This window comes from Littorina saxatilis, linkage group LG17 (assembly GCF_037325665.1).
Source record: "Littorina saxatilis isolate snail1 linkage group LG17, US_GU_Lsax_2.0, whole genome shotgun sequence".
Classification (NCBI taxonomy): Eukaryota; Metazoa; Mollusca; class Gastropoda; order Littorinimorpha; family Littorinidae; genus Littorina; species Littorina saxatilis.
In genome coordinates, this window is record NC_090261.1 from 59,472,266 (window position 1) to 59,491,166 (window position 18,901).

Below are 18,901 nucleotides of genomic sequence, written 5' to 3' on the forward strand. Positions count from 1 at the left end.
TTAAAAAATTAAAAATCTTAAAATTAACAGAGTCGCGCTACCCCAAAAGTCAAGGGATTTCGTTTTTATATTTAGTCAAGTTTTGACTAAATATTTTAACATCGAGGGGGAATCGAAACGAGGGTCGTGGTGTATGTGCGTGTGTGCGTGCGTGTGTGCGTGCGTGTGTGTGTGTAGAGCGATTCAGACTAAACTACTTGACCGATCTTTATGAAATTTGACATGAGAGTTCCTGGGTATGAAATCCCCGAACGTTTTTTTCATTTTTTTTGATAAATGTCTTTGATGACGTCATATCCGGCTTTTCGGGAAAGTTGAGGCGGCACTGTCACGCCCTCATTTTTCAACCAAATTGGTTGAGATTTTGGTCAAGTAATCTTCGACAAAGCCCGGACTTCGGTATAGCATTTCAGCTTGGTGGCTTAAAAATTAATTAATGACTTTGGTCATTAAAACTCTGAAAATTGTAAAAAAAAATAAAAATTTATAAAACGATCCAAATTTACGTTTATCTTATTCTCCATCATTTGCTGATTCCAAAAACATAGAAATATGTTATATTCGGATTAAAAACAAGCTCTGAAAATTAAATATATAAAAATTATTATCAAAATTTTTTTTCGAAATCAATTTAAAAACATTCCTTGTCGGTTCCTGATTCCAAAAATATATAGATATGATATGTTTGGATTAAAAACACGCTCAGAAAGTTAAAACGAAGAGAGGTACAGAAAAGCGTGCTATCCTTCTCAGCGCAACGAATACCCCGCTCTTCTTGTCAATTCCACGGGCACTGCCTTTGCCACGGGCGTACGAGTGTACGGTCTTGCTGCGTTGCGTTGCGTTCAGTTTCATTCTGTGAGTTCGACAGCTACTTGACTAAATATTGTATTTTCGCCTTACGCGACTTGTTATATTTCGTCAAGTTTTGACTAAATATTTTAACATCGAGGGGGAATCGAAACGAGGGTCGTGGTGTATGTGCGTGTGTCTGTGTGTGTGTGTGTGTAGAGCGATTCAGACTAAACTACTGGACCGATCTTTATGAAATTTGACATGAGAGTTCCTGGGTATGAAATCCCCGAACGTTTTTTTCATTTTTTTGATAAATGTCTTTGATGACGTCATATCCGGCTTTTTGTAAAAGTTGAGGCGGCACTGTCACGCCCTCATTTTTCAACCAAATTGGTTGAAATTTTGGTCAAGTAATCTTCGACGAAGCCCGGACTTCGGTATTGCATTTCAGCTTGGTGGCTTAAAAATTAATTAATGACTTTGGTCATTAAAAATCTGAAAATTGTAAAAAAAAATAAAAATTTATAAAACGATCCAAATTTACGTTTATCTTATTCTCCATCATTTGCTGATTCCAAAAACATATAAATATGTTATATTCGGATTAAAAACAAGCTCTGAAAATTAAATATATAAAAATTATTATCAAAATTAAATTGTCCAAATCAATTTAAAAACACTTTCATCTTATTCCTTGTCGGTTCCTGATTCCAAAAACATATAGATATGATATGTTTGGATTAAAAACACGCTCAGAAAGTTAAAACAAAGAGAGGTACAGAAAAGCGTGCTATCCTTCTTAGCGCAACTACTACCCCGCTCTTCTTGTCAATTTCACTGCCTTTGCCATGAGCGGTGGACTGACGATGCTACGAGTATACGGTCTTGCTGAAAAATGGCATTGCGTTCAGTTTCATTCTGTGAGTTCGACAGCTACTTGACTAAATATTGTATTTTCGCCTTACGCGACTTGTTGTCCCTTGACTTTGGAGATGACAAGAAAATATCGGGCGCAAAAACGTGATTTGTAAAAAAATTTACAGATCACGGGGCGCGCCCCGCGATTTCTACAAACATTTTTACAAATTGCGAGGCGCGCCCCGCGATTTGTAAATTTTTTTACATTTTTACAAATCACGGCTTAACAACGTCAGTCATCTATATATATATACGACTAGTGTCTGTGTGTCTGTCTGTGTATCTGTCTGTGCGCGATGCACGGCCAAAGTTCTCGATGGATCTGCTTCAAATTTGGTGGGCATATTCAGGTAGACCCGGGACACGACACAACCTGGTCGATATTTCAACACGTGCTCTCAGCGCGCAGCGCGGAACCGATTTTGGTTCCACCTCAGCTATTTTGGTTCCACCTCAGCTACCCGGGCCCCCATACCGACACACCATAGCCGCTACACCACATCACAACGCCAAAGTTCTCGGTGGATCTTTTTCAAATTTGGACACCGTATTCAGCTACACCCCGGACACAATATCATCGATGAGATATTTCAACACGTGCTCTCAGCGCGCAGCGCTGAACTCATTTTCGTTTTTGTGTTCATTTCACCATTATAAGTAACTCTTCCTTATCTTCTCCAGTGTTTGGCGTTTATCTCCCTTCCTTCGTGTGGCTTTCCCGTTCAGTTGTAAGTTACTACACTGCGCTGTCCACTGCGCTGAGCGTCTTCGGATATTCCCGGCGTTACTATTTTTAGAAGGTCAACGCAGTGTACAGAACGTAAATTGGACCCGTAAATTATCCTCACTGTAAAAGTGCAAAGGTCGAATCAATTTATAGCCACGCGAAAAATACACTGTCATCTATCTCTTTATAGATACGGCTTCTCTGTGTTTGTGTGTGTGTGCGAGTGTGTGTGTCTCTATGTAAGCAACACCTGTGCATTGTTCAGTTCTGTTTGTGATGTGGTCTGGCGGCTTTTGTGTAAGTTTATGTACTGGCCTTCCTTTGAAAAGCCATAACTTGCTCAGTCCTGTTTGAGTGGAGTTCGCCTCCAAAGGTGATTAACACGGTTACATTCGTCGACAAGGATGGGACTCGATATGGTCAGGAATGGCATTATGGCCACTGAATCATTTTCGTGCTGTTCCCATTCCACGAGTCTGGGAGGGACCTAAGCTTGGCGGGTCCATTGTTCGGACCCGGCGAAGCCGGCGTACGGCTCTAAGTACTTCTTCCCGGCGAAGCCGGCTACCCGGCGAAGCGGGTATTCATTCTAGTAATGAATCTATGTAATGTGGTGCTGTTTGTGACTTGAATTTTCGCAAACACCGTCGAACCGAGAGACAATGACAAATTCACAATGACAAATTCTTTATTAACGAGGGTAATGGCATAAGCAAACAGGTGCTTTTTTACATCCAGCCCTCGCCCATGGGAGGGTTTAATCTAATGATAATACGTTTTAAAAAGAGAGAGAGATAGATAGATAGAGAGAGCGAGAGAGAGAGAGAGCGAGAGAGAGAGAGAGAAAGAAAGAGAGAGAGAGAGAGAGAGAGAGAGAGAGAGAGAGAGAGAGAGAGAGAGAGAGAGAGAGAGAGAGAGAGAGAGAGAGAGAGAGATAAAATCAAATCAAATCAAATCACATTATATTTTTCGAGGGTTGTGGCATAAGCAATACAACGAGCTTTTTTTCAACCAGCCCTCGCCCAGAGAGGGGACTAATCTAATCACATATTTACACGGATATTAACGTAAAAAAAAAAGGCAGAGAAAAACAACATATGATGATATTTACACATTACATATTATACACAAATATAAAGCGTCGTATATGTAACGTAGTGAAAACAATGCTGAATACACATGCATGAGTAAATGTGTTATTAAAGCTTTGAGTGTTTTTGTGTGGATATAATGAACACTGATGCTTTGGAAAAATGAAAATATAACTATTAAACGAAGTCTTCCATCACTGTGATTTTTCGTAATCTAACATTAAATACAGTGAAAGGTGTTTTTTGAAAGTATTGAGACTCATTGGGACTCTCACAAATTCCGGGAGAGAATTCCACAGGACGCTACCAGAATAGGCTAAGCTTGATTTGAAGAGATCTATCCTTGGAATTGGGACGTTAAACTTTCGGTTTGGTTTGACTTTACGAACGAACGAACGAACGAACGAACTTTATTACTCAAGGATGGAGATTTTAGGCTGACGCCTAGTCTTACAATCTGTCCCTGCTAAAAACTAAACATGTATTAAGATGGATACAATGACAATCGTAAACCGACGCGAAAAAAAAGCGAATAAAAGATTATACATGTAGAGATTAATCATGCATTATCGCAACTACTACATGATCTTTACAAATATCAAATGAATAAAAGCACATTTAAGCTGACATATCAAAATAATGCAAAGGGATACAAACAAACAAAATTAATATGCACCACTCACTCATAAATTTACACCACGTCAAGAATACCTGTGTACACATGCACACACACACGCACATACACACACACACACACCCGCACACAATCCAACTCACGCACGCACACACACACACACGCCCACACAATCCATAACACGCAGACTCATCCTTCTCATCCGCATCCTCATCATCAGCTGCATCATCATCATCATCATCATCATCATCATCATCGTCATTTGGCAAAAACAGAATACACATGGGTTAGGATAGGGATGCATTTTACTTCGGGCGATCATACAAAGTAGCAACAACTTTAGAATGTCCCTGAGCGTGACAACAAATATTTGCGAAGCTGCGATTTAAAGTGTTTGATAGTGCTTGATCCTTTTATCTCACATGGCAAAGAATTCCAAATTGCTGAGCCCGAAAAAGCTAAACTGGTTTTATATAAATGAATACGGGGTAGTGGGGAAATTAATTTGTTGGAACCATACCTGTCTGTTGCTTTTTGAAATACTGATTTCATGTACTGAGGGGTTTCGTTTATTTGCATTTTAAACATAGAAACAGCCTTATTAAACAATAACTGATCTTTGAAGGATAAAAAGTTTAGGCTGCTAAGTTTTTGATCTGTTGTGTGCTGCCCCGGCATGATAAATTTAGCTGCGCGACGGTGAAGAGAAAGTTAATTTTTTTCAAGTGAACGTCGCTACAACCATCCCAAAGTGTGAAGGCATAACTCAGTCAGATGAGGTAAAATATGACCAAAATAAAACAACTTAAGTGCTGAGGAATCAGCATAATGCTTTAGTTTAGAAAGAAGGAATAGGTTTTTAGACAAGGTTGTTGTAATACGATCGATGTGGGGCTGCCACTTTAATTCGGCATCTATAGTATGACCCCGAGAACACGATGGCTTGTAACTTGCTCAATGGGTGACGCATTTAAACTGAGTTGAAGAATCAGAGGAGCGAGTTGATGTTTTTGTCGTGTAGTAATCATCATGCATTTTGTTTTGCCAGGGTGTACAATCATTGAGTTTTGTTTACACCAAACAGTTATGTCGTGTAGTAATCATCATGCATTTTGTTTTGCCAGTGTGTACAATCAGCATTGAGTTTTGTTTACACCAAACAGTTATGTCGTTCAAGCGGCTCGTTTGGAGGGAGGTTTCAAGTGTCTGTAAACTTTTACCGGACGTGTAAAGAGATGAGTCGTCTGCGAATAGATCATTGACAACCTTCTTGTCCGATATATGGAGGGGTAAATCGTTAATATAAATGCAAAATAAAAGTGGGCCTAAAACTGAACCTTGTGGGACGCCGTGCTTTACCCTTCCTGTTGCAGAACGGTTACCATTCAGGGAGACAAACTGCGTTCTATCCGCACTAGATAAGAACGAAAGAATGATAAACAGGATGAATCGCCTAAATAACAATATAATTTCTTCAAAAGAATTGTGTGATTAACAATGTCAAACGCTTTCTTGAAATCAAGGAAGACGGCTCCGACTGCTTCCGAACGGTTAATGGCAGAGAGCCATGTATCGCATAGTTTAACGAGAGCTGTTTGACACGAATGCTTGGGGCGAAATCCTGATTGAGATGAAGTGAACAGACCACGGCTTTCCATGTGATGAAGCAAGCACTTGTGCACGTGTTTTTCTAATGGTTTAGATAGAATAGATAATAAGGAAATTGGCCTAAAGTTGTTTATGTCGGTTAAGTCTTTTGTTTTGGGAAGTGGAATTACTTTTGCGGTTTTAAATATTTTCGGAAATATATTTTGGTCAATACATAAATTATATGCATACGTTATGGGCTCAACAAGAAAGGAGGCTAACTTACTTGAGAGAGAGAGAGAGAGAGAGAGAGAGAGAGAGAGAGAGAGAGAGAGAGAGAGAGAGAGAGAGAGAGAGAGACTCGGAGAGAGAGAGAGAGCTGGGAGGGGACGGACAGGCCTTAGTTTTTTTTAGATTGTCGGACCCTTTGTGCCAACCATACCGGGGAGCACAGGCACTTGACACCAGCGGGTGGATAGCTTACACACTAACCACTGACCCGGTGTCAAATACTTCAGCGTGCGCAGGGGAGGTTGGGCTGAGGGGGTAGAGGGGGGAGGGGGCGTGGAGGGGGGTTGTGCCATGGGCAGTATGGCCATAGTGTGGACCAGAACTGAGTACATTAATTAGTGTATATCATAATACCTGTAGTGTGTGGACCGAATAGCAGTAGTGTAGAATGAGACCAAACTGCACCGTCAGTTGAGTACAAATGACTGTTTTGAATTTCCTCCGAAAGCGGCGTATGGCTGCCTAAATGGCGGGGTAAAAACGGTCATACACGTAAAAGCGGCCGTGGGAGTTTCAGCCCATGAACGAACAAACAAACAAACAAACTTTTGAATAATGTGTACAGAACTGTTTTTTTGTATAATGCAGACAAGTAAAACCTTACACAAGGCATACACGTACTCCAGGCGACCGATGGCCAGGTCGGGGGAAGTGTGTGTGTGAGTGGGGTGGGAAAGGGGGGGGGGGTGGAGATAAGTATCTGGTACAGGAGTTGGAATTGACTTTACCACCGCGGAATATTTAAATGAATACTTGACCCAGTGCTCATGATGAGTATATATGATGACCGCCGCAGACTTTACCTTTATATTTAATTATTTATGTGTTTGAAAAGCATTGGGAATTTATATAAAGACAAAAGTAATCTGTATTTCTGCGTCTGAAAATATGTATCTTGAGACAGACTAAAATATATTAATGCAGTTTCAATCCGACGCAGTGATCAGTGTGGGGTCAACATCAAGGTATATATGATTCCCAAATGAACAAAAATCCGTCTGTTATAATCCTTTTGGTTGCCTTTTCCATTTTTGACTTGATCAGTTCAAACACCTGTGGCAGGATCGTAATGTCACCGCTATGCACGTGTAGTACATACATGGCAGGCAAGCAGCCACTGACACGCGCAAGACAACTAGGCTTACACCAAAGCACAGGCACCACCATAATTGGCGACATATGGGCAGCAAATAGTGACATTCTGAGCGAACTTATACAAGAGTACCACCCCTGCCAGAGAGAGACACAGACAAAGAGAGAGAGAGAGAGGGAGAAAGAGAGAGAGAGAGAGAGAGGCGGGATCGAGAGAGAGAGAGAGAGAGAGAGAGAGAGAGAGAGAGAGAGAGAGACTGACTCAGGAGTTCCGGGTCACGGTTAGCCGCACACAATTACACTCGCGAAAACCCGCTGTTACCACCAATGATAATTCCCCTCCGCCATTTGGACTAAAGGTCCGGGTTGATATATAACAACTGAACACACGTGTCTGTTGGCGACAGGTACATGACAGAGGTTTGGAGTGGTAAGTTGAGAAACATATGTGATCTGTTTGTGTGCAGTGGTACTAGTTTCTTGATTTGTCACAGTTCTTTCTTTATTTGGTGTTTAACGTCGTTTTCAACCGTTCAAGGTTATATCGCGACGGGGAAAGGGGGGGGGATGGGATAGAGCCACTTGTTAATTGTTTCTTGTTCACAAAAGCACAAATCAAAAAATTGCTCCAGGGGCTTGCAACGTAGTACAATATATGACCTTACTAGTGGGAGAATGCACGTTTCCAGTACAAAGGACTTAACATTTCTTACATACTGCTTGACTAAAATCTTTACAAACATTGACTATATTCTATACAAGAAACACTTAACAAGGGAACAGGGGTAAAAGGAGAAACAGAATCCGTTAGTCGCCTCTTACGACATGCTGGGGAGCATCGGGTAAATTCTTCCCCCTAACCCGCGGGGGGCATTTGTCACAGTGTTAGACTGAAAACACCTCGATGCAAATAGTCATCTTCGGTTCAACAGTTCTTATTTGGTTTTGACGACCGCGTGGTCGCAACTCGTAGGTTGTTAATTGTAAAGAGCGTACTAACGTGACGTGTATGTCATCATCAAGGTAAGCGGCTGTCGTTTTTGGCTCACGTAAGTGTAGCCTATGCGATCGTAACTTTGTCTGTCTGTGCGTGCGTGTGTGTGTGTGCGTGTGTGTTTGTGCGTGTGTATGTCTGTGGTAGAAACTCTAACATTTGAAGACGTCACATTACATTGACGTCACATTATGACGTAAGAGGGTTAGACGTCACGCGAAGGAAGTACTGAAAGTCTCGGTCATTATTATTTTGAGCGGGCCGAGACTCTGTTGGCAGTCGTGTCCCTGTAAGTAGGCTACATGCAGACAGACAGATCTAGTGTCTCGCTTTCTTGCACAGTTTCCCCTATGCTCTTTCTGTGTGTGTGTGTGTGTGTGTGTGTGTGTGTGTGTGTGTGTGTGTGTGTCACGTGTGTGTGTGTGTATGTGTGACGGAGTGATTGAGTTTGTGTTACTGTTTGTCGATTTCTTACGTGAGCCTTGATGGCTTCGCCTCTTGTTGTACATTTAGTCAAGTTTTGATTCTCATTTGAATTTAACCAGAGGATCAGGGCCTCTCGCTCGGCACATATAAACACACACACACCCCCCACACACCGTCACACACACACAAACACACATTTACTGCACATTATACGAAGATGCAAAATAATACATTAAAAAAAAAAGATTCAGCTGAATCAGTGTTTAATTCTTCATTCACCTCAGAAATAGCACCATGTAATAATCAGAGAACTCGAAAAGGCAAAGCTGGCAGTAGAGTAGATCTGGTGAAAACATCATAGCGAAAATTTCTTACATCATTAATCTTTACCGTTTTGTGTACACGAAGAACAGTTTTTCCTTCTTGTGACCAAACTGGACGGGACTCAGTGTATATGTATGACTACAATTAAAAGAAGTTGTGACTTTTGTACATCATCAATGACTAAATTTGAGCCACTGCTTTGATCGTGTGTACAGTGTTTGCTTTTTTCTGTCTGTTCATCTAATATAGGTACAGAAAGATGCATTCCGGCGTAACGTAAATCCAGTAAATATCATACTGTAAAATCTCAGGTAAAAGCAGAAATCCTTCAAGTTTCATTTTTTAATACAAGGTCATTGTCTGGAAACAGTTGACAATATTGGCTAAGAACTCGCAGTGCATTGTCTACGTCCCCTTGCATAACAACTGATGATGCATTAATAATATTTGAAGTGTCATCGGCAGTTAATGACTGCATATTAGGGCACATTGAGGTCTCTTTTGGAAGTCCGATTCTGGACCTTACTGAGACCGTTGTTTGATTGCAATACAGCACTCAACACACTTGCCATCCATCAGTAATTACCAGCTCTAACTGAATACATGGTGAACACATATCACAGCATGTTAAATTATCATCGAGCGGCACTGCTTTGGGAAAAGCGAAACAAGCTACTGCAAATCAAAAGTGTCATAATACAATGCAGGGTGGAATTCAAACCTCGCCGAGCAGGTTTGTATACATTTGTTCAGTGAATATCAGTTTTAATCCACATTATTGCTGATACTAACACTCCTGTCATTGCTTTGACCGTTTCAAAGATACAAATTTTACTTTTGTAGATCGAGTTTCTCCCGCAAAACTCTACAGTAGTACAGTTAGTATCACTGAAACGGCGTGGTGAAATTCTACATGAGCAGAATATAGAAACTTAAACATGAGTAGTTTTTTGAAACCTGCACAAACTAAGTGCACTTCAGGAGAGTTTGTGGAAAAACTTTATGAACGTTGAGTTTCTATGCTGTACGGTACAGTCGAGTTTGTGTGTGTGTGTGTGTGTGTGTGTGTCCCAGTGTGTGTGTGTGCACGGTGTGTGTGTGTGTGCGCGAGTGTTTTTTGTGTCAGTGTGTGTGTATGTGTCAGTGTGTGTGTATGTATCAGTGCCAGTGACAGTGTGTGTGTGTGTGTATGTGTGTATAGTGTGTGTCGTGACGGCATATCGGGGAACAAAGGTATCGGCCTTGGCGGGTTATGACTTTATTCAGTTATTCTGCAGAAAAAAACCAGAAATGCTGCAGAAAAAATGGATACAAACAGTACTCTACAAGAACGTTGGTTTTTCTGCAGAAAAACTGTCACAGATTATTCCGAAGAAAAAGTTAATCGCAATAATGTCGCAGAAAAACATGTAAACATTATGCTGCAGAAAAACTGTTGTGCTGCAGAAAAAAAACGATGCCTCAGCAGATGATGACATTTAGAAATACTGCAGAAAACACGTTTTTTTCTGCAGCATTTTTGTTTTTCTGCAGAATAACTAAATAAACTCATAATCCGCTAAGGATACAAAGGAATCTCGGGTCAGTCAGAAGCGGCCGCTAGTGCTAATTACGTATCGTCGGCTGCCCCTGTGACCGCCACCGAAAAAGTGACATCAGAAGCCTAGCATATAAGTTCTGGGGACAGAAAAACCAAGTTAGCATAGCATCATAAACTTGACTTGCTTCATGCATTTTTTCTCAGTCATGGCAGTTTACCGGCCTGTTGAAAACCTGTAACGCAGTCGAGTCACGTTTACCAAACTCTACCGGCATAGGGTTTCCGCCGCGGAAGTCGGAAAAACATCCGCACTATGAGTCTATGATAAGTCAGTCGAGTTTCTCAATATACAATATCTATCTATATATATATATACGACTAGTGTCTGTCTGTCTGTCTGTCTGTTCGCGATGCACGGCCAAAGTTCTCGGTGGATCTTTTTCAAATTTGGACACCGTATTGAGCAACACCCCGGACACAAACCTCATCGATGAGATATTTCAACACGTGCTCTCAGCGCGCAGCGCTATGCGCGCTGAACCGATTTTTTTAAATTTTTTTGTTTGTTTGTCGGGATCCACTACCAGTAACTCTTCCTTATCTTCTCCAGTGTTTTCAGCCGCGATTATCTCCCTTCCTCCGTGTGGCGTCAATCCATATTCCCGTTTCTACGTTACTATTTTTAGAAGGTCACTGCACGTTACTATTTTTAGAAGGTCTCCAGTGTTTTGCGCGTTTATCTCCTTTCCTTCGTGCGCAGGCGAAGCCGGCGTACACCCAGCAAAGCCGGGTCCCAGGCGCAGCCTGGTATTCGGCTCTACTTCTTCCCGGCGAAGCCGGTACCCGGCGAAGCGGGTAATCATCTAGTAATTATATACATCGAGCAAGTTCACCGCGCCGTTTGATACTAACTGTACTGAAGTAGAGTTTTTGGGGAGAAACCTGGCCTACATATAAGTACAATCAGTATGTATCAAACGGCGCCCGTCATACACTGCTGTCAGTCATAACTTATGTTTGTCTGACAGGGGGAAAAAGAGACTCAGTTTCAAAATCCCTTGGATAAAGCTTATGCAAAGTGTCCCTTAATCCCTTGTGTGGGTAGACAAATCTGCGCGAGAAGACATAATCGTATGCCGCCTCATAACTCATGGTAATATCTTGAGCAAATACATAGGACACCACCACCGAGCCCGCGCGTCCTATTCCTGCTCGACAGTTGACCAGAATTTTACTGCATGTTTTGGATTGCTCCTGAAGCCATTCTACTGCCTCTATGATCTGATTGTCTGGTATCTGGTGTATGGCTCCATCCCTCATGGGAATTTTCTTGTAAATGACTGGTTTGGAGAATTTGGAGGTGACGAGGTCGAGGGTGTCCGCGAGATTAAGCACAGCGTCAAAGCCAAGCTCATCAGCAACCGATGCTGCCATAAAGTTTCCTAGATGTACTGGACCGATGATGTGATCATAGCTGGGTCCTTTGGACCATTCGTCACTGAAGGGTGGGCGGACAGTGACGATACCGTCATCTGCATAACCACCGGCCCAGATCCACGAGTCTTCTTCGGCCGAGACGTCAAAGCTGACACTTCTCGAGCCCATCTTGCGGCCGCAGACCGGCTGTGTCGGTGCATTTGGGCTTGCCTTTTCTCTCATTCGAAAAGTGAATGAGAACTTTCCGTCGCTAGTTAATATCACAGAGTTACCGTAAGTAGCGATAACTGCGTCTGTCCCGGATTCGGAGTGCTGATGCGCGTTGATTAAATCAAGACGGATGGGATGCCAGTCTCCCTCCGGGTTGTCTTTGTGATAGACATTGGTCCACGCCTCCACTTCTAAGTCAGAGGCAGCGTCCTTCGATTTGTCCAGCACCACAGCCATTTTAAATGTCATAGCTTCTAGCATGAACATAGTGTTGAACGAAGGCACATCTGGGAATGTCCAGACTATATACATGTCTCTGGATATTTTTTTCTCTATCCGGTGAAGGGTGGCCAGACGACGGTTTCTTCCGGAAGCAGGCGCTCTTCATAGTTAGAGGTATCATTAGTGGCGTGGATACAAAATAAAAAGTGTCTGCTACCAGGATGTGAGACAGAAGTAATTGGGGGCTGTTCCCTTCCAGATCGATATCAGGCTGTTGACGAGAGCCACTATCACGGTTTTGTAAGCAGCATACGTGTGTGAGAATTGTAAGTGACGATAGCTTCCCGTAGAACTTTGGAAGGTAGGCCATATTCAACGTTGATTTTACCATAGACCATTTATCCATTTGGTCTATGATTTTACTTTATTTTTTTCAGTGTTTGACTTTGAGGCCCGTGAGGGCCTGTTCACCGTTTCTAAGTTGGTAAAAAAATACACAAAAAATAAAGGTGGCAATGCTCGGCGATGTTGAAAAAAATTCTATGATATGATCTGGCAGTCTGGATCATATTTAGCTATGAGATTGTTCCACTGCGCATCCAGTATGCTCTTTAGGCTGTACACTGTTTAAATCATACCAGTGCCATACTGGCTGTGCGACTGTAAACAGTAGTTCTGTAATTATAGGCAGAGGTTTGTCTGTGTTCTGTCTTGTGCTCGATCTTCTTTCTGAATCCAATAACTGGTGTGTGTGTGTACACGTGTGTGTGTGTGTGTGTATGTGAGTGAGTGTGTGTATGGGTGTGTGTGCCACTTGAGTTGAAACAATTTTGTGAAAGGAAAATATTAAAATACACACAAATCAGTTACAAATCTTGCCTTTCTTTGTCTCCAGACGTGAACCACTGCCTTCAAAATACATACTTGGTCAACATCAGACATGGCATTCAGCATGAAATTTTACCTGACTTTAGCGCTGCTGATAGCGTCAAGCATCTGTCAGCTTGCTGTAACTGAATCGGTACAAGAATCCCCGGAAACAAAAAGTTTGGACAACACTGGAGGTGACAGCACTTTGACATTTGTACCAAAGTATGTCAAACTTCTGGATGGCGTGGAACTGGGAAAGTTTAAGGCATCTCCATCAGTGTCTTTTGTGTATTATTACAAACAGGTTTGTGTTTCCTTTTCAGTGGAGCATTTTTTCAGATATTTTACAATAAATGTGCTGGATAGATATTAGCTTTACACATTAAGATATCAGACTTTGATTCAAACAAGTTTTAAAAATAAATTTTAGATTAGAATAGAAGTTAACTTTCCTAATTAGATATGTATATATACTTCATCACAGTTTCAGAAGCCAAATTTGTTGTCAATGCTGATAAAATAACATGGCTTCTTTTTAAAAACAAAAACCAAAAAAACACTACCATATCATGATATGGTACTAGCTGGTTTTTGCTTTGATCTTTTTGTTGCTGTTTTTTTTTGTTTTTTTAAAAAAAATTTTAATTTTTTTTTTCCTTTTTTTTTTAATTCAATTAATAAAACACAAGATAACAAACATGGTAACTGTAGTTTCTGTTTGCACACATACTCTCTCATTTACATGCGGTTCAGAAAAAAACTTTTACTGGTGTTGTTTAAGTTCATTCACACACACCCACACACACACCCACACACACACTTTGATATGTTAATACTGTGTGGAACTTAATTTCTGTTGCCAAAATATGATTATTGTTTGATTGACCTTTGTGCTTATCTTATTCTGTTGTAATTTTCAGGCAGTAAATGGGCTTGACAGTATATTCAAAGAATACGACAAATCTGCTGGATATCTGAATGCATATGGTCTTAGTTTGGGTTTGGTAAGTAAAATGGTTTCTCTGTTCAATAAAAGGTTTCTGAAGGGATTAGAAGTGTGATACTACATGTATGTGAATAATATAAGATGTTTGGTGGCTTGTTGACAGACCAGCTTTTTTGTTGGTCCAAGGGGACCATATCGTCTTTTGTTTCATCTTTATCGACCAAGGCCGAAGGCCGCGGTTGATAAATATGAGACAAAAGGCGATATGCTCCCCGAGGACCAACAAAAAAATGCTGGTCTGACGACAAGCCACCAAACTTCGTTTTTGTCATCATTTTGGTTGTGCAACAAAATGCACAATAACCCACAGGGAGACGAATTTTTAGAATCCAACTCCGGGCCACAAAGCATCGTCACAGTAGCTCGAGATAACACGTCAACCTTGTATGTGACGTCAAACGTAGCTTGTTGACGCTTTTCTTCCAGTCTGAAAATGTACAGAGCTGCGATCATACGTGTGAGTTCAGTAAGTGTTGAGCATATTTCTTTTCTTTTTAAGTGTTTATGACTTTTCGTTGTGGATTTTGCGATTACAGAGATAAGTTGCAAATTGACCATGAGTCGCCGCGGTAATTGTCAACATTGATTGGGTCTTTGAGAGTGAATGCTTACAATCGTTGTCCTCGGAAACACAAATCCAAAGCCGCGATGGTTCCACACATCAAACAATCAGCCTGATTGGCTTTTACTTTGACAATCCACGTTTCACCTGAAAGCTCAAACCCATTCACCACCTCGATTTATTGCATGGGAAACATGAGATTTATTTCCCAGGTGTTTGTGAATGAAAACTCGTGAAAATGATGACAAAACTGTTTATCCCATGTCCTGCCGCTTTGTCTCGATCAGCCCAATTAGGTGTATACGCTGTGTATTGCCCCTACAACAACCAGCGTATTTCATGGTTACCAAGCCTTGTTATTGCTTATTTCCAGTGATGTGTGAAGCAAATTGTTCAGAGGCTCAGGCTAGGAATACTCAATAATGGATCCTGGGGATAATATCTAAGCTATCCAGGACTAGATTGGAAGTGTGTAACATATATATATATGTGCGCACATGAATCCCTTTTTGACTCACATGCGAAGCAAAAGTGAGTCTATGTACTCACCCGAGTCGTCCGTCCGTCCGGAAAACTTTAACGTTGGATATTTCTTGGACACTATTCAGTCTATCAGTACCAAATTTGGCAAGATGGTGTATGATGACAAGGCCCCAAAAAACATACATAGCATCTTGACCTTGCTTCAAGGTCAAGGTCGCAGGGGCCATAAATGTTGCCTAAAAAACAGCTATTTTTCAAATTTTTCACATTTTCTCTGAAGTTTTTGAGATTCAATACCTCACCTATATATGATATATAGGGCAAAGTAAGCCCCATCTTTTGATACCAGTTTGGTTTACCTTGCTTCAAGGTCAAGGTCACAGGAGCTCTTCAAAGTTGGATTGTATACATATTTTGAAGTGACCTTGACCCTGAACTATGGAAGATAACTGTTTCAAACTTAAAAATTATGTGGGGCACATGTTATGCTTTCATCATGAGACACATTTGGTCACATATGATCAAGGTCAAGGTCACTTTGACCCTTATGAAATGTGACCAAAGTAAGGTAGTGAACCACTAAAAGTGACCATATCTCATGGTAGAAAGAGCCAATAAGCACCATTGTACTTCCTATGTCTTGAATTAACAGCTTTGTGTTGCATGACCTTGGATGACCTTGACCTTGGGTCAAGGTCACATGTATTTTGGTAGGAAAAATGTGTAAAGCATGTGAGTCGTATGGGCTTTGCCCTTCTTGTTAAAAAATTCACCAGATACTACATGTATACAAAAATGTGATTTCCACCCCTCGTGACTCAAGGACTGGGATCAGTATCTCTGAAACATCAGTCTGAACAGTATATTTAACAATTAAATTTTAACTATAGTAATGGAAATTCTCTGTTGAGGTTGCCTAAAGAACATGATTGATTTTGACAGATTAATGTGCGGTAGTGATTGCGCTGGCAGGATTTGAAACTGATGATTGATTTCTTCCTCGCTGTAACAGAAAACAGGCACTCTTGTCACACCAGCTAGTGAGCCTGATTTCATTACAGTGATGCATGCGGTGCGAGGCCCCTCTGACGAGTGGACACCTCCCATGAAAGGACACCTTCTGTTGTCCCTTTGTCTATTATCTTGACCAAAATATAACTGTCATGACAGGCCACCCGAAATAGGAGGACTGGGTGGCCGAGTGGTAACTCACTTGCGCTCGGAAGCGAGAGGTTGCGAGTTCGACCCTGGGTCAGGGCGTTAGCAATTTTCTCCCCCCTTTCCTAACCTAGGTGGTGGGTTAAAGTGCTAGTCTTTCGGATGAGACGAAAAACCGAGGTCGCTTCGTGTACACTACATGGGGGTGTGCACGTTAAAGATCCCACGATTGACAAAAGGGTCTTTCCTGGCAAAATTGTATAGGCATAGATAAAAGAATGTCCACCAAAATACCCGTGTGACTTGGAATAATAGGCCGTGAAAAGTAGGATATGCGCCGAAATGGCTGCGATCTGCTGGTCGATGTGAATGCGTGATGTATTGTGTAAAAAATTCCATCTCACACGGCATAAATAGATCCCTGCGCCTTGAGTCCGAGTCTGGAGATACGCACGCGATATAAGACTTCATATAACAATATAGGGACATTTTTCACTGTTCCCCAGGGTGTGCGTTCATCGCAGGTATCAGTCTGTACATTTTGGGCGAAGAAAAAACTTTCTAACAATATGTCATCCAGCATGTATTACAAGTTATTGATTTCAAGTATTTTAAGAGTTTTTACCATCCCTTTGTGTGTCTGTCTCTGTTTCTGTCTGTCTGTATTTGTGTGCCTTGTGATTTCAGGTTGACTGTAGTGGTTCCTTGACTGATGAAACGCTCAAAACTGCCTGCGATGAAGCTGATTCCACACAAATCTACGGGTACAGGTATGTTAAATCCTCAGTCTCATAAACTCTACAGTCGAACCCCTCTTTTAAGACCCAGTAATTTAAGACTTCTGCCCTTTCAAGAACATTGTTTTCTCAGATTTTCTGTTCTCCTCTCTGTACCCTAGACCAGGGGGTCCTGAAAGGGGGTTCCACTGTATAGATCTATAGGAGAACAAATTACTGAGAGAATGTAAGGTTTCATAGCTTTTTTGTAAATCCATGTGTCTGAGCGTTTGCACCCTTTCCGTGGCTTTCAATTGCTTAATGCTGAGTAAATAGCAGACATTGCGCTTTTCAAATAATAATGTATGAGATATATATATATATGCATGGTTATTAAACACTTGGATAAACCTTTAAAGTTCGATACTAGCTAGTTTGATATCAACCCGATGAAGCCTTTTCTAAAGGGAGAATGCAGACTGCAAGAGATGGAACTTTATTTTTTAAGGATAGAGGTTTAAGGCTACACCTTTTCTTACAACCTGTTCTTAAAAAGAGAGAGAGAGAGAGAGAGAGAGAGAGAGAGAGAGAGAGAGAGAGAGAGAGAGATTTTTATTTTCAATGTTAAATGTTAGGAACTGCATTTCATATTGTAAATGAATTTGATTGTTTGTGGCAGACAAGATACTGTGTTGCTTGCTCTGGGGCTGGATTCAATGTTTGACGTCAATTCTATCATGTCCAACGTTTTGCAGTAAGTTTCCATTTTGAGGTTTTCTGTACACTCAGTTCTCCATCACAACATGTACTCATTATTGATATATTTCTATTATTTTGATGGTCATATAAATAATTGAGTCGTTTGTAACTGATTCTGAAGAGTTCTGAAGAGTTCAAAACAAGTTAAACTGAAAGAAATATATAAATGTGCTTTTATGTGATTTAACAAAAAAGGTTTTGTCGCTGTTTAATGCTGATAATCAGAAATAAATGACACTAAAAAACTATATTAGAAGATGCTTTATATCATCATCATCATCATCCTTGTCGTCAACATCGTTTTCTTCATCGTCTTCGGCGTCGTCCTTATGATGATCCTCATCATCGTCAACATTGTCATCTTTGTTGTCATATTCGTTGTCACAGTCGTCGTCGTCATCATCATCTTCATCTTCATCACCATCATTGTTGTTGTCGTAATGATTATCCTCCTCCTGCTCCTCATTAAATTACATATCTTAACCCAACTCACATATAGCAATTTACTTCAGTCTAGTGCTAGAACGCTGCATCGCATCACCTTGGTAACAATGGAGGCAACTCTAAAAAAAAAGAGCTACCTTGACCCATAAACAGGACAAAGTCACGTGACTTCCTGACCTTGCCACAATATTGAATCCATTCTCTACTCAGCGCTCCGTGGCTACGGACGTGTTTTGCTTCCCTTAGGCTTTTCAGCCTTTCGTCTGACTTTTCCTTGAGTCAGACTTCACCTTGGTTTTCCTTGCACGTCCCTCTTCTCATACTTTGCGTTTGGGGTGAGCATTTTTGCATATTTTTGTCGTTTTTTGCTCGACTTAGGTTGGTTCTGCACTTAGAAAATTTTTACACGCTTTCGTCCGCCATGTCGGATAGCGGTAAGAAGAAAAGTTCTAAGCAAGTGGCGGAGCCTTCTCATGTTAAGAAGCCTTCTCGTAAGTCGAAGGGCTCTTCTAGTCAAGCTGTTGTGAAGGTGTTAGACCCTTCGTCCAAACATTTTTTTGATGTTAAGATTGACATGCCTAAATCTCCCTCCATGCCGATTCTGCCTTCAGAATC

General features: G+C 41.2%; 2 protein-coding genes across 4 annotated transcripts in view; one reads left to right on the forward strand and one right to left on the reverse strand.

The window, feature by feature from the left end:
• Positions 1-7,464: 7,464 nt before the first annotated feature.
• LOC138951865 (thioredoxin domain-containing protein 16-like) overlaps positions 7,465-18,901 on the forward strand; it is a 40,470-nt gene continuing 29,033 nt past the window's right edge. Inside the window, exons 1-5 of one of the 3 annotated variants that reach the window (XM_070323424.1) lie at positions 7,465-7,565; positions 13,184-13,462; positions 14,079-14,162; positions 17,055-17,137; positions 17,763-17,837. In XM_070323424.1, the coding sequence (XP_070179525.1) occupies positions 13,229-13,462; positions 14,079-14,162; positions 17,055-17,137; positions 17,763-17,837 (476 nt within the window). In that variant the 5' untranslated portion in view covers positions 7,465-7,565; positions 13,184-13,228. Of the gene's footprint in view, positions 7,566-12,477; positions 12,650-13,183; positions 13,463-14,078; positions 14,163-17,054; positions 17,138-17,762; positions 17,838-18,901 lie in introns of those variants that run through there. The other 2 variants (XM_070323422.1, XM_070323423.1) reach the window with 2 other exon arrangements.
• LOC138951866 (uncharacterized) lies at positions 8,802-12,378 on the reverse strand. Its single transcript, XM_070323425.1, has one exon. It carries the CDS (start codon positions 12,376-12,378, stop codon positions 11,431-11,433), a length of 948 nt encoding a protein of 315 aa, XP_070179526.1. The 3' UTR covers positions 8,802-11,430.

Coding starts and splice junctions, on each gene's coding strand:
- LOC138951866 (XM_070323425.1), bottom strand. CDS start 12,378: ATGTATATAGTCTGGACATTCCCAGATGTGCCTTCGTTCAACACTATG.